This window comes from Zalophus californianus, chromosome 1 (genome assembly GCF_009762305.2).
Source record: "Zalophus californianus isolate mZalCal1 chromosome 1, mZalCal1.pri.v2, whole genome shotgun sequence".
NCBI classification, from domain to species: domain Eukaryota; kingdom Metazoa; phylum Chordata; class Mammalia; order Carnivora; family Otariidae; genus Zalophus; species Zalophus californianus.
Window position 1 is genome coordinate 46200930 of NC_045595.1, and position 14697 is coordinate 46215626.

General features: G+C 40.8%; 1 protein-coding gene across 3 annotated transcripts in view; it reads right to left on the minus strand.

Moving 5' to 3' along the window:
* SUMF1 (sulfatase modifying factor 1) overlaps positions 1 to 14697 on the minus strand; it is a 97708-nt gene that overhangs the window by 34426 nt on the left and 48585 nt on the right. For 2 of the 3 annotated variants that reach the window (XM_027586482.1, XM_027586481.1), the window contains one exon: positions 10707 to 10820. The exons of the other annotated variant lie outside the window; for it this stretch is intronic. In XM_027586482.1, coding sequence (XP_027442283.1) covers positions 10707 to 10820 — 114 coding nt within the window. The remainder of the gene's footprint in view (positions 1 to 10706; positions 10821 to 14697) is intronic. 3 annotated transcript variants of the gene reach the window in all.

Below are 14697 nucleotides of genomic sequence, written 5' to 3' on the forward strand. Positions count from 1 at the left end.
GAGAGTTTAAGTGACTTAATGTAGCAGGCTGAGCTAGGAAAACAGGTCCAACTCCAAAAATGCATGCTTTCAACCATCATTTATATACTTCTTCCATACATACAATTAAGTACATACACATGTGTACATAATTAGGTGAGTTTGCTTGATTCTTTAACATCTGCAAGCTCCATGAGGGCAAGGGAATTGTGTCTGCTGGATTCCCCAGAACCCAACATTTGAGTCTGGCTTTGAGTGTGCTACCAATAAATTTTCCTGAATGAATAAAAGTATATACTTTTATAGAAATCACACATGTGGATATGTATATGCCTATATTATAAATGTGTCTACATATCCACATGAAAAAAATTCCCAGAATAACCTGGCAGAAAAGATGACTTAACTGTTCTATTTTTCTCTTCTCAATAACATGGTTTTATTTCCAGATCCTTAGGGAAAGAACAAATGAGTCACACGATGGCATAGGGAGTCATGAAAGGTAAGGCTATAGAAATGGGAAACGACACTATATTACTCTTACAATTAATTAACAAGTCAAATGTTAGGTACAAAAGCTTATTTGCCGAATCAGTAATTTTTAAAAATAATTTAGTGGAAATAACAGATTAGGAAGGTAAGGACAGAAAGTTGATTTTAAAATCTCAAGATGGAAGGAACGAGAGGCATAATTCCCTGCCTCTCCCTTGCTTTTGGAAGAAGCCACTGCATGACACAGCAATTCACATCTCCTAAATTATCTTCCATATTTATAACACTTCCTGAAATTCCTGACTTAATGTAGGCAATTTGTGACAAAATACTACAAGGAAGTAAGTAGCCTTTCATGTTTTGTTTTTCAAATAACATCTGGAGTCCAGAAAACACTGTACAAGTCTCAAGATCACAAGACCTGGGATTTAATCCTGATTCTGAAAATCAAATTCAAAATCGGGACAAAGTCAACACCTCTCTCCACTCTATGAATTATCATAAGAAACGAGTCTAAGACCACATGCCTCCTTTTGCACAAGCAGGAATATTTTGAGGATACGAGCAGTAAAGGGAGAGAGACTAAGAGAGAGAAAGCACTTTGAGGTGGGGGGAGCACCTCTATACATGTAAAGAATAAGCACTTTAACTTGACTCCTCACAAAAGCACTAGGCAGCCTGGGGCAAAATCAGGGTGATCACACCTGGTTGTCAGTCTGAGGTTTATCTCTTCTTTTGGAACCCAAAACACACTTTAATAATCTAGAAAGCTAATGTGGGGAAGGACTTGAGCAACTGTCTTCAAGTTGACAGAGACCCCACTTTTTCTTTCCAAACAATGGTAATGATTCCACCTATGACTGAGAAGTACCATAGGAAAATGGTTTATGAATACGGACTGTTGTGTGTCAAAAACTATAAAGACAAGAATTATTCTCTGTGTTGGGAAATACACATGTTAAATTAGCTTTTGGTGACTGCCAAGCATGATAAGATAGAGATCTTGACTGAAAATGTTAATCGTAAGTTAGGGGCTAAGATTCTGGGGAGAGTATTGGGAGAGTTATTATAAAACCAAGAATAAAACTGCCCAGCGGAGCCTAAATATGCAGAAGATGGGATGAGAAGCCCACAGAGTGGCAGACAAAACACCATGCATGGTTGAGAGGGGCTGGTCCTGAGGAGGCAGTGTCTAAGCTTCTGGCTGTCAATTCATACCGCAGAGCACACTGAGACAGGAGATTAAAACCTCTGCAAATGGCCCATTATGTAGGCCTACTTCCACCTAGAATTTCACGAGTACCCCTCCTCTGGACAGAAAGGCTGCTTAGACCTGGTCTTTAGATTTTGGACCCAAATAAATAAGGGAGCGTCTGCAAGCGCTACCATGCTCCTTTCTTCTTGGCCCTTTCCAGGTAAGTGGTCTTACACTAAGAAGGACACAGAAGTACACAGAGGCACATGGAAAGAATAAACAACCTTTGAGAGGAAGCCAGAAACCTGGGTTTTGGTTCTGACTTCCCAAAGGTCAATGGGGCAAAAACTTGCTATTACCATAGAAGTAAGGGACAATAATTAGGGATTTTGAAATTCAAACTCTCTGTAGGCAAGAACTATGATGTTTATGCCTGCCCCTAGCACACAGCACATGTTCATTAAATGTGTATTAAATAAATGAAAGAAAACAATCTGGTCCAATGAAAAACAGAAGGAAGTGCTGAAGGGGAAAGGATTTTCAAAAAGGAAATGTTCTAACTGAGAGGTACCTGGAAAATAATAAGTGGCTCTAGAGTAATCACTATGTGGCAGGCGCGGTGCTACCTGCTCTAACCTCTTTTTAATCCTCAGAACAACCCAGGTCCTTAAATGTGATTGTTACTCCCATTTTATAGATGAGGAAACAGAATCGAAGGATGTCATGCTCTTCCCACAAGTCCCCCATGCCACCAAGTGGCAGAACTACGATGTGGACTTAGGTCTGGATCATTTTTATTTTATTTATTTATTTTTAAAGATTTTATTTATTTATTTGACAGAGAGAGACACACAGAGAGAGAGAACACAAGCAGGGGGAGTGGGGGAGGGAGAAGCAGGCTTCCCGCTGAGCAGGGAGCCCAACGCAGGGCTTGATCCCAGGACCTTGGGATCATGACCTGAGCCGAAGGCAGATGCTTAACGACTGAGTTACCCAGGCGCCCCAGGTCTGGATTATTTTTAAACCAGTCCTCTTAACCATGTTACTGCCCGCTGCTTCATCCGCCATTGTCTACTCTCCAAGCCAGCACCGGACACCAGGGCAGTGGCCCAAATTTATTATGCCCTAGGAATCGCTTGCTACATCCTTAGCAAAATGTATAGATGAAGCAATAAGCCAGACAAGGGTGAGATGACTCACCTAAGGCCCCACGACATTTTCAAGTTCAATCTCGGAAACCCAGGTTACTGACCTCTGCTTTCATCATGTTAACAATGGTTCTGCTACTCCGTGCGGCAGGAAGACCCTGACTGAGGATGGCAAATAATCACAGTAGCAAACTCTTCACTCTTTTCATTTAACACTGCTGTTATAACCCTAATCCATTAGGCTGACCTTCTGCCATCCCAATCTTAGAGCACATGGCTTTTCCTTCCCAGGAGTGCTACACACTGTGAAAAAGACAGCTCATCAAAGCCCTTTTACTGAGCATACCAAGCTAAGAAAGACAATTTACAAGTCATTCTCCAAAGCCCCTAGCTGATTAGGTAAGAGAAATTCTTTAAACAGTTCTAATGCTCCCATAAGGATGGGAAAAATACACCTAGCAAAACTAAAAAACAAGCACACACGGACACAGGCACGTGTGCACGTGCGCACACACACACACACACACACACACACACACACACCTCACTATATTTACTTTCACTCTGAGCACAGAAGGGGCATGACGCTTCAGGACTGAAGGGTGAGCGTGGGGCAGCTGCAGCTCAGGGTCCCAGTAGTGGGGCACTTACTTCAAGAAAATGGAAGCAGCAGAGAAAGAAGAGACAAAACTCCTTCTCTGCTTACCATGAATTCCTCAAAGAGCTGCACCCTGTCTTTCCTGTGTTCGGATGTCGAGGTCCTAGCATGGTGACCTCACCGACTGCTGCTGTCTCTTCCAAGGGCACCTCCTCAGAAAAGCCCGCCCACCTCCAACCAGCAGAGAACAGAGGCTCCCACTTCTACCACATCAGCAACAATTCTTATCATAGTGCCTCCTGATGAATCTGGTCACTTCTAGGTTGGGTAACCTCTAGGCTTCTTAACAACCAGGCCTGTCTCATGTATCTTTTCATCCCCAAGACAGCTCTGGGACACAGTAAGTGCGTAGTAAATGCGGGCTGAGCCCCCCGTTCACAGTGTATCAATGACAAAAACACAGCCACATCTGTCGATTATAAGAAGCTGGAAGGCAAAGCTACTATCACAAATGACAGTGCTGGCAGTCACAGTGACTGACACAGGCTGTCTCTCAAGGCCGAAACCCATCAAAAACTGAACTTGATTGAGAGAAGAGATAGGCTTTGCATGAAGTTTCAAAACACAGCTATAAATATAGAGAAAATTCAAAATGGTTTTCCTTCAAACTAAAGAAAGTTACGTAAAAAACAGCTGTATGGCAACAACATCTGGGGAGACAAAGCCTAACATCAATATATATGGGGGGAAAGGGGGAAGTTTTATTTGGATACAAACTTTCTAGGGGCCAACAGGGAGATGCTGTTCTTCCCATTGCTGCGGCACTGCTCATAGTAAGAGTAGGAGGCCTCTCGCCTCGATAATAGGGTGAGAGTAGTAATAATGATTAAAACTAAAGCTGCCATGTATTATAGGCTTACTATTTGCAAATACTGTGCTGGGCGATACAAACATTCTCTCCGTCCCTCACGATTCTCTGAAGTAAGACTCATCATCCTCACTTAAGAAAGAAGCAAACCGAGTCCCAGAGAAGTTAAGTGACTTGCCCAGTGATATACATAGCTAAGCCTTAACTGTAGCAACAAAATTCAAACCCAGTTCCATTGGATTCCACCGACTCAACTCTTAACTGCTGACATAATCTGAGCTCTGATGAGAGAGAATGATGAAAAAGGACTGCCCCAGTATGATTAGCATGGATCGGGAAACATCTACAATGCTGAGTATGGTTCTGGGTGCCCATTTAGAAAAAGGGACCCTTCCCCCCACCCCAACTCATGTTATTCAGAGGAATGTAACCCAGGTTGCCTTGGATTGGAAACCAAGTTATTCAAGGTGCACATGAAGGTTGGGGATGCTTATCTAGAAAGAGAAAGATGGAGAGGCACAGGCTGTGACTATCTTCAGGTATCTGGAAAGCTTTCATGTACAAGACAGAGGGAAAATGTGTTCTGTGTTCTTACCAAGTGCAGATGAACTGAAGCTGCAGGAGAGAATAGTTTGGTTAGCTAGCAGAACCTCCTAACAACGAGAACATCTGAAAACACGACAAGTTGCCACAGGTGCTAGAGAGGCTGTCCACAGCCTGTGAGGGGTATCAAAGAAGGGATTCCTGCAGAGGTAGAGGCTGGAGGTGTTCACTTCCCACCTTTCAGAGCCACTGATCCTCCAAACAGAGAGAGGAGGCCATAATACATTTGAGTGTCCTGCTCTATTTGCTCAGGAAGAGTCAATAGTAACATGAGGCTATAAAGGTAATTTTATTGTAAAGTAGAAACAGTGTTTTTACAATCTTCCAAATAGCAACTAGAATTAGCATTCACTCTTTTCAAGCAAAAAGCAAGTGTTTAGACAACATGCTTGAAAATGTAGTTACAGGATCTAAATATCTTAGCCATATACATTCAAGCTTATTTCTATTTCTCAACAGTTTCGTTGTTGTCATTGGATATCAACCTTGCTCCAGAACCACAAAGAAAAGTGGCAGTGGATAAACATAAGCTTTTCCTCCAGAATGATTTCCATCTTCCACTTGGGAGAAAAAGATAAAATTCTTTTCCTAAACATAGTCCCAAGACGGTGATACTTTGATCACCTTGCTTTCCTCTTGGCACATACTAAATACAATGTAAACCATATTAATTTATCATCAAGTTTAACTCAACTTCATTAACACTTTAATGCTTTTTTCATTTTTAACACTAGGTTACTTCTCCTTCAAACTGATTTCTGGAAGATACCCCTGAAACATCCTCATTAAGAATATGTGAATGAAGTCCTTAGAGGAGATAAAAATCCTCAGTCAGGTCCTCCTAGCACAACCTGGGTACCCAGTGACTGCTTGCTGCACTGATTTGGCTGTTATGGGGGCAGTCACTGGGGGTGGCAGGCTCAACTAAGAACAATGATGTGCTATTGACCGGATTTTTACCAGGCTGAAACAAGGACAATCACACGCCACTGGCAGAGCAGGACTAGGAGGAGACAGGCTAAGCAGGAGTCTAACATCTTTGCTACACAAAATTCATTCATTCATGCAGTGGCAGGAAGCCAGAGGAGGGGTTACTGGGGAAAGGAGCAATCAAGTGTGGAGTTTAAAGGACAGACAAAAGTAATGTAAGTCCAAGTCTCAAGGGCCATCATCCAATCGAAAAGGAGTACTTGAGCAGGACTGACCCGTTTGGCATCTGCCTGTACATTGTACGTGTGATTCTCAGGTCAGAGGGAAGGCATGTGCCATGTGTGATGGGCAAGGGCCCAGAGTGTCATTCAAAACCAGCCGAGTACAAACTCTGCAGACAAGGAGGGCTTACAGCCTCCCTGGGCAATTCTATACGGTGACAAAGCAGCCTTGCAAAACAGAACACAGTTCCAAAACTGTCTAGAGCTATACAATCTAATTGAACCACCAAATTCCACACTGACAAAAACAAAACAAAACTCAATCTCTGGCTAATAGAATTTGGTAAGCAGCCAGGATTCATTCAAAGAAGGAATACTTTTTGGAAAACTTTATTCCCACCAGCCTTGAATGAACCATGAAGCATGAGCAAGTTTTTCATTGTAAGGATGACGACTATGTGATATGCCAACCAAAGGTAAGAACAGGGGGAATATCAAGCACTCATTATTTATAAATACCACTTTCTTTCCTTCTGCTTCCCAAAGCCAACATTTCTCATCAATTCTGCTTCACAGAACCATATAGTAGCCCAATTAGGTAGCTAAAACATAAGTTACACAAAAATAGTAAACAATAATATTTTGAAGGTATAAAATATTTTCACATGCAACATCATCAAATTTAACTTTACAAATACAATTATTACCAATTTGTAGATAAGAAAAGTTAAGATATTCTAAGTTTAGAGAGATTCCTTTAATATTAAGTGGCAGACCTATAATCCAAGTTACTTTGACTAATTCCAAGACCAGAGTTCTTTCCCTTAGACAAAAAGCTGCCCCAGTAAAACCATATACCTCAGAGTTAGAGTGGGAAAGATCACACCAACCTTTCCCATTATCAGTAAGCAAGTCAGCATGGTATGTGGGTAGTGAGAGTGAGTATGCAGGTGCTGGAAGTTAGGGTGCTACAGAAACTCTACACATTCTTTTACTGAAAGCACTATATACTGCCACAGATTAATAGGGGATTTGGGGTGAAGTAACTGAAGAGGAAAAAAATACTGACCTTTTTTTTTAAAAAAAATTGGTTAAAAGAAATGGTAGCAGCAATGGTCACACTCTGGATTGTGTCTGTGTGGAAAAGGGTGATGCCATCTTAAGCAGCTACAGAAGACACACACACACACACACACACACACACACACACACACACACACACACACGTATCCTCCCCATAACCTCCTACCAGCTAAGAGTAAACCACACACACACACACACACACACACACACACACACACACACACACACACACACACACACACACGTATCCTCCCCATAACCTCCTACCAGCTAAGAGTAAACCAACCCGCACTTCATATGGTCAAATACCTCAGCTTCTCTCAGGACTGTGTGTACAAAGCACACAAGATTTTTCTAACACCTGCTTTTGCCATGAATGACTGCCCAATAAAATAAGCACTAATGATTAACTTTTGCTCCCTGGAAGTCACTGAATAAGAAAAAGATATTCCCTGACTAGCCTTTGCATACAGAGCCCTGACTTTTCTTAATCTACCTCAAAGAAGCTTTAAAATGATTTGCCATTATGAGTTAGTCTAGGAGCTAACAGATATGCATGACACTGAAGAGGTCAGTTCCTGAGTCGAAATGTTTACTAATCACATGGATATTTTGGTTCAAAACCCTCCCTGAAAATCTCTTGTTTCCAACTAGCCTTTGCTTTTGAAACACCTAAAAGATGAATAGTGGTCAAACTCCCTCAATTCTAGGTATCTGGAACTGGCTTTGTTATAGGACCAACTATTATGCACCACATTCTTTGCCCAGCACTGGAGATACACAAACCATTAGGGAAAGAGGGCAAGTAAGTTAAGAATTCAGCAAGAAACAGGAGTTTTTAACCAAACCAGGTGAGAACTACTGTAGCTGTGAGGAAGTGCAGGGCTCAAATTCCAGAGCAAAGGGAAGCCCAGAGGTGTGAGCCTTTCCCATCCTAACTTAGTTTCACCTAGGGGTCTGTTGATTCACAACGGCGGCAGCTGAGAAGCTGAGCAGAACTTTCAATAGACTCATGGCCTAAGGAAACAAAAAAACTGGATTTCAGGGCCCTTCAAGGAAGAAGTGCCAGAGTAAAACCCCTGACTTTTGGTTGGCATCCTGAAGAACTATAGCCCTCACAGGGACTGAAGCTCAGCTTCAAAACATCCTAATTCCTGACTGGAGTAAGCTCATCTGAAATAGAAGCTTCCAGAGGTAAAGATGAATCCTTTCTAGAGAAAGATCACACTATCCAGACCCCCAATAATATCTACAATCTTTCACATACACTGTGTGGTACTCATTCAAACATAGCCAGGCATGTGAGGAAACAAGATGTGACCCAAAACCAAGAACAACAACAGAAGCAGGTCAACGGGGTAGCCAGATACCAGAGTTATCAGATGCAGACTTTTAACATACAATGACTAAAACCCGCAGTGTGATAGCGTTATCCATTGACTAGAAGAGCTTAAATTAAAAATTTTAACAATACTCAGTGTGAACTTGAAGAAGAGTTTCTGTCCTTTTTCTCTGGTTAAGAGAAATAGAGTAAATACAGTAAACTGTTATATGTTAAATCTAAATGGTAGGTATCTATTATACTATTTTCTGTACTTTTCTGAATTTTTGTTAAATTTTATAATTCAACATTTAAAGAAGAAGTAGAAGTTCTGGCTAGAAAGACATCAGCAAGGATTACACTATGTTAGCCTTCAGAAGTTGTGTTCAAGAGTCTGTACTTTGTTCTTTAGACACCAAGAAGCTACTGAAGGGTTTTAAATGGAGGAGTGACAGCATCAGACTTGTTCTCTGCAGAGGTCATTGTGGTTGCACAGGGCAGAAAGAGGGAAGAAGGGGCCAGCTGGGAGGCTGGCGCCGTCCCGTGGATGGGAGATGCCAGTCGCACTAGAAATGTAGGTAGTTGTAAAGATTTGAATGATGGAGTCTGAGTTTTGTAGGAAGTTGGGATTTAGTTCTCCAAACAGACAAATTTTATCCCAGTCAAATCAGGAAGCAAACAAGGCCAGTGTGACACAGAGAGATCTAAAATGAGAACAATTTATAAAGTAAGGACAACATCTAAGATAGAGCCTGGGACTGGGGAAAAGAAGAAAAATGTGAATTTTTCTGTAAATCCTTAGAAGAAACACAAGCAGTTCTAAGAGGGAAAGCTAATAAGCACTCAGCTTGACAACAGATGGTCAGATAGATACATTCACAACTTGCCAGAATTCTGAAGCCTTGTGCACCCCCTTTCAAACATGCAGATGCTTTTATCTGACGGGGGGAGAAGAAAATTCTATTCCTGATTCTGACAGTAAATGCCAACTCACATTTTGCCAGTAGAGAATGGCATCTCCCAACCACAAACCTACCAAGAACTTCACAACCTTATTCTCATTTTGGAGAGAAGAGTTGTCTCTGACCGCTACTTCTACTAGCCCTGCCAGAAAGTATGAGGGAAATGAGGGGGGAATGACAGTTTCTGAAGAACTCAGCTTTTTCATCTGCACCCAAGAAAGTAGGTTTGTATCTCCAGATTATTCATGAGCAGCCCACGTGTTATTCTGTGAAGAAAAATCAAGCATATCAAACAAATTTATCCTCATATTCTGAAAAATGGCCTGAGGCACAGAGTCTGATAATTTCTTCAATTACTCGAGCTGCTTAACCCTCCATTGAGAAGAGATCGAAGAATTAATTTTCTTTACCATGACTCTTTGTGCCTTTTCCAAAGGTTAAAGATTAAAATTGTGTATATTAAGTTCCCAGTCTAGCTAGTTTGGGTATAAATATATATTCTTGGGTCTGACTTATAAATGTCTAGCTTGTTAGAGATAGGATTTTTAAACAGTTCTTTCCCCCCAATCTGTTCACCCAAAAAAAATATTCAGACACGTTCTTTTTAAAGGAAGTACTTCCCACCTACATGCCCATGTAGAGTCTCAATTTCTGTATATTCTGATGGCAGAGCTTGGTTATGGGGCAGAGTAGAATACTAGTTGTATTCAACATTCTTCCTATACCAGAGTAAGTAAAACTTAGATAAACATGGTTGTCTTAATTCCCAAGGTATAGGATGCGTTGAACTGACATACTGCAGAGTTCGGGAAATAATCACTAAATGACTCAACTTCCTGACTCAACATTCACCAGAAAATACCCTTTCTCGTTTTCTCTAAATGATGCCCCTGAATCAAAATTTCAGCCAATCAAAACTCAGGCATTAGCTGCATGATAAATACCATCTAGCAAATCTCACTGGTTATTAACTAAAAACATTAATGAATTTTGCATATTTAGGTATCTCACTCTGATCAAATTTGTGATACTAAATATAATTTCTAAAGTTATAGACAGATTCCCTCAAATAATTATCACCACTGCAATCCAGCAGCATATAAAACGCTCATAGACATTTCTGCACAATGCTTTAAGCTTGAAATAAGAGACATGTGCTTAATATTAATATCCCTTTGGGGGAAATTCCAAGATGAATTTCAAGAGCATACAAATACTCCCCAGAAACACATGAAATTCTTACCACAGCCTGCCTAGGGGATGGATGTAACCTTCTCATGATACATAGTCTGAGAATGATACTCACTGGGTTAAGCGTTTTTTCAACAGAATGGTGAACGGTCCACCAGTCTGAAGTCCATTCCCACGCGTTCCCTACTATATTGTATAAGCCATAACCATTGGGAGGAAAGGCGTCAACCTAAAAATTAAAAAAAGGGAAAATGCTGTCAAACTACTCAAAGTTTAGAAAAGATCTTTGCTGCAGAAATGCACTAAAAGAGCTATAACTTCAAAGTATGAATATTGATTTTCATCCCGACAGTCAAAATGCAATTTGGCTAATGTAAAAACCAAGAAAGAGACATTTTTCGGCTTTGAGTCCTCAAGGGGAGTTTAGAAACCTAAGGAGAGTTTGTATTACATGGTAGGAGAGCCAACAAAACTATTCCAAATAGAGAGACTAATAATGACCATAAGTTGAATCTGTATCTGATGGGGGGGAGGGGGACAGCTGATATTTCAACCCTCAAAAGCATTACAGAAACATAATATTAGACCCAGTGTTAAGGCTTGTCATCAGAACTAAGGTATGTGGCCAGTGTCTTTTAGCACTGAAAGCTGCTAAGCCACTTCTGTCCTCTCTACCAGCCCACTCCAACTCACTGTCTTATCTTTAAGCCTAAGACTTTATCATCAAAACACTGAGGGGACTTGTTTTTCTAAAGAAAATGTGAATTCATTATCAAGCATATTTGTAAGAGAAGGTTTGCAGTCAGTCTCCAGAACCTGGAAGTATGAGGCCAACTGTACAGGTTCAGCAGCAAGCACTTATATCACATTTCAAAGGCAGGTCAGACAGTCTGCCACGTAATACTGTCACAGACACAGAGCCAAAGTATAAAGCTTTTTTAAGAAGGAGGGAGGGGAGAGGGACGAGAAAAAAAACTTTAATTGAGCAACAGTAAGTACAGACAATTATGCTATTGTGTATGTTCAGCTTAAAATTTTTTCCCAACATTTTTCCAATGGCAGTTCTCAAACATAGGCAAAAATTTCATTTAAAAAAATCAAGTTACCTAAAAATCTTTTTTTAAGATTTTATTTATTTGAAAGAGAAAACACAAGCAGGGGGAGGGGCAAAAGGAGGGGGAGGAGCAGACACCCTGCTGAGCAGGGAGCCTGAAGGGGCTCAATCCCAGGACCAGAGGGAGATGAAGACCTGAGTCGAAGGCAGACTTTTAACCCACTAAGCCACCGTGGTGCCTCTTAAAAATCTTTTTGTAAAAAATAAAATAAGATATAAAAATAAAAATACTTTTGTAAATTCATGTTTTTCCCATACTAATAAAGTAGGACTAAAGAAATGAATAAACTAAAATTCACTTTTATTTGGCTTCAGAAGGTTTCAGGTCGACATATGAATATGGAAGCATACTTAGACAAATCAGAGCACTTCCAAGTTATGAAGCTACTCCTTAAAAGAACTTCATTTGGATGAGTTGGAATGCTAAAAAATGTTACCACTTTGCTTCCATACTCAGCACTCATTAGAGAAACAGCAGTACTTATTCACTGCTTCATTCAGTAATTCCATGCATGTCAACTGAAGGCAGGATGGGTTCAATGACGTAAGACAACAAAGAGCTTAGTGAGGGAGAAAAAAGAATATACCCCAAACAGAAAATCCAATTCTGTAAGACTCTGGGTTGAGTAGGGAAGTGATTGGGAAAAAATGCCTCAGAAATTCTCAAGAAGGACAGGATTTCTGGCGGCAAAGATTTCTGGCTGTACCCCCCGCTACAAAGGTAGAGGTGTCTCGCTGGAATCAGGGTCAGAGTTCAAAATTCAGAGAGACAGTAAAGGCAGAGAGGCCGTAGGCATGAACTGTTCTTTCAAGAATTTGGAGATGATCAGAAAGAGCAAGGTGGAATAATAGCTGGAAGGAATAGGAAGAAAAAGAAATTCATTTGTTTCAGGAAGAGAAGCGAAGGAGCCAGGAGCCCAAGAGCAATTAAAAGAGGAAACAAACATTCTGGAGGAAGGAATCATTTCTCAGGCTCAGAGAACACACAAGTGGAGGGGGGTCTCCAGTCTGTCTGGCTGAGATCCTTTTTATGTGCCCACACTTAGCAGCTACTGAACAAGCAACTTAACCTAGCTGGTGCTTTTAAACCATGAAGATGAGGAAATAATAATATCTACTCAAAGGTTTGGGGTTTTCTTCCCCCTTTAAATAATCTGATGTTTAAGTGAAGTAAAATCTGGAGGTCACCAACCCCAAAATCACCATCTGTGACTATGCTCTTAAGGAGAGTAAACCTTGTTTAAATTAATTGCTCACTGTTAAATTAATTGCACCAAACAAAGTTTCCCTCCAGGAAATTCAAAAGAAAACAAATGTGTATGAGAAATATTTCAAACCCACTTATTTTCAAGTGAATGAACTGATGTGCATTAAAACCAAAACACACTAATAGTTGTATAATAGCAGCTTAGCAAAATGAAAATCCAATTCTTTAGATTCACTGTGGTCAGAATAATGTGCTCAGTCCAGACCAGAAGTAATAACATACATAAAATGCAGGTGAGGATACCATTTCACGGCAATCCATCCCATCACTGAAAAGAAATGCCTTCCCTCAAATGACCAGAGCTTGTAGACACAAGAGCAGCTAAGGTGGATGTGAGATAATTCTCTGGGAATTTTAGTCCCATTTTGTTGAGTCCCATTTTGAAGATACGGATCTTGTTATGTCTCATTCCAAACACAGGTGGAAGTTGCCTCTGTGGTCTGCTGTTTCTTTCTCCCCAGGTCATGTTTCTCAAATTAGTTCTGGGAGGGCCTCTGGTACCTGTTCTAATTTTGTCTTAGAAACTTCCACGGCAGCTTCTTCAGGTAAGTTCTGTTGAATATATTCCAATATACAGACATCTGCTGCACTCCCCGTTAAATGTTCCAACACTAAACATCTATAAAATGTCCTTATTTCACAGGGAACTCTTGTGTTTTCTGAAAAGGGGCCCTGACTTAAGGATAAATGACTATTTTCCTTGGAGGCTCAAGTGTTCAAATAGGATATGAAATTCTATAGGAGTAAGCACTGTAAAATATTCATACTGTCCAATCCAGCCTTCTCATGGCCCTTTTCTAAAACTGACAGGTGCTTATACAATTTGGTATATCAGAAGCCCACACCTTAGGATTCAAGGCTTGCTGTAGCGGCGCTCCTTCCGACAGCCTAGCATCCAGGAAGGGAATTGAGGCTGCTGAGGCCCCTATCGTGCCAGTCTCTCTTGTGTGTTCACTGCAAAAGAAGGCCAGGTATAGGCCTGACACTCTGTGCCGTCCACGTTCAGTTGAGTTGTTGCACACTCCTTACCAGTGTGGAACACTTCGACGGCCACAGTCCTGCTGCATCTACCAACAGCTTTCCGGGGGTCTCATGAGCATCCTCACCGAGCACCGTAACTGATATTCTGCTTCATCCTGCAGGGCCAGTTCTGGTGACCAAAAGTGGCCCATGAGGCACTGACTGGGCTTCTCACCCATGTAAAGTCTGAGAAAGGGTGAAGCTCCTTTAGTCCCTGAGACCTCGAATCACTCATTTTGCGGAATACAACTATGTGCTTGCAAAAGTACCAGCTATTGGGAAGGAAACTCTGGAAGAACCAACTTTGAGATGATTGATTAGTCTTTGACTCCATTGGGTAGTGCATCATTTCCCATTGGTTTGTGTTGGTTCCTTTATCACATGCTTAACACATACATATGCAGTTTCATACACACACATATGCTCCCCTCTACCCATTGGAAGGCTACCTATTCTCATGCAATATATTATTTACATTAATTCCCAAAAAATGAAACTATAATGCCTTAACTACTATAGCTCAAAACATTTTTAGATTTCTATTAGGTCAAGTGTCTCCTCATTCTTCATCTTTTCAAAAATGTCTTGGTCTTTCTCTCTCACTACTTTATTATTTCAGGCAAAGTTTTAGAGTCATTTGGCCATTTTCCAAATAATGTATCTAGGTTACTTTTTTTTTTTAAAGATTTTATTTATTTATTCGAC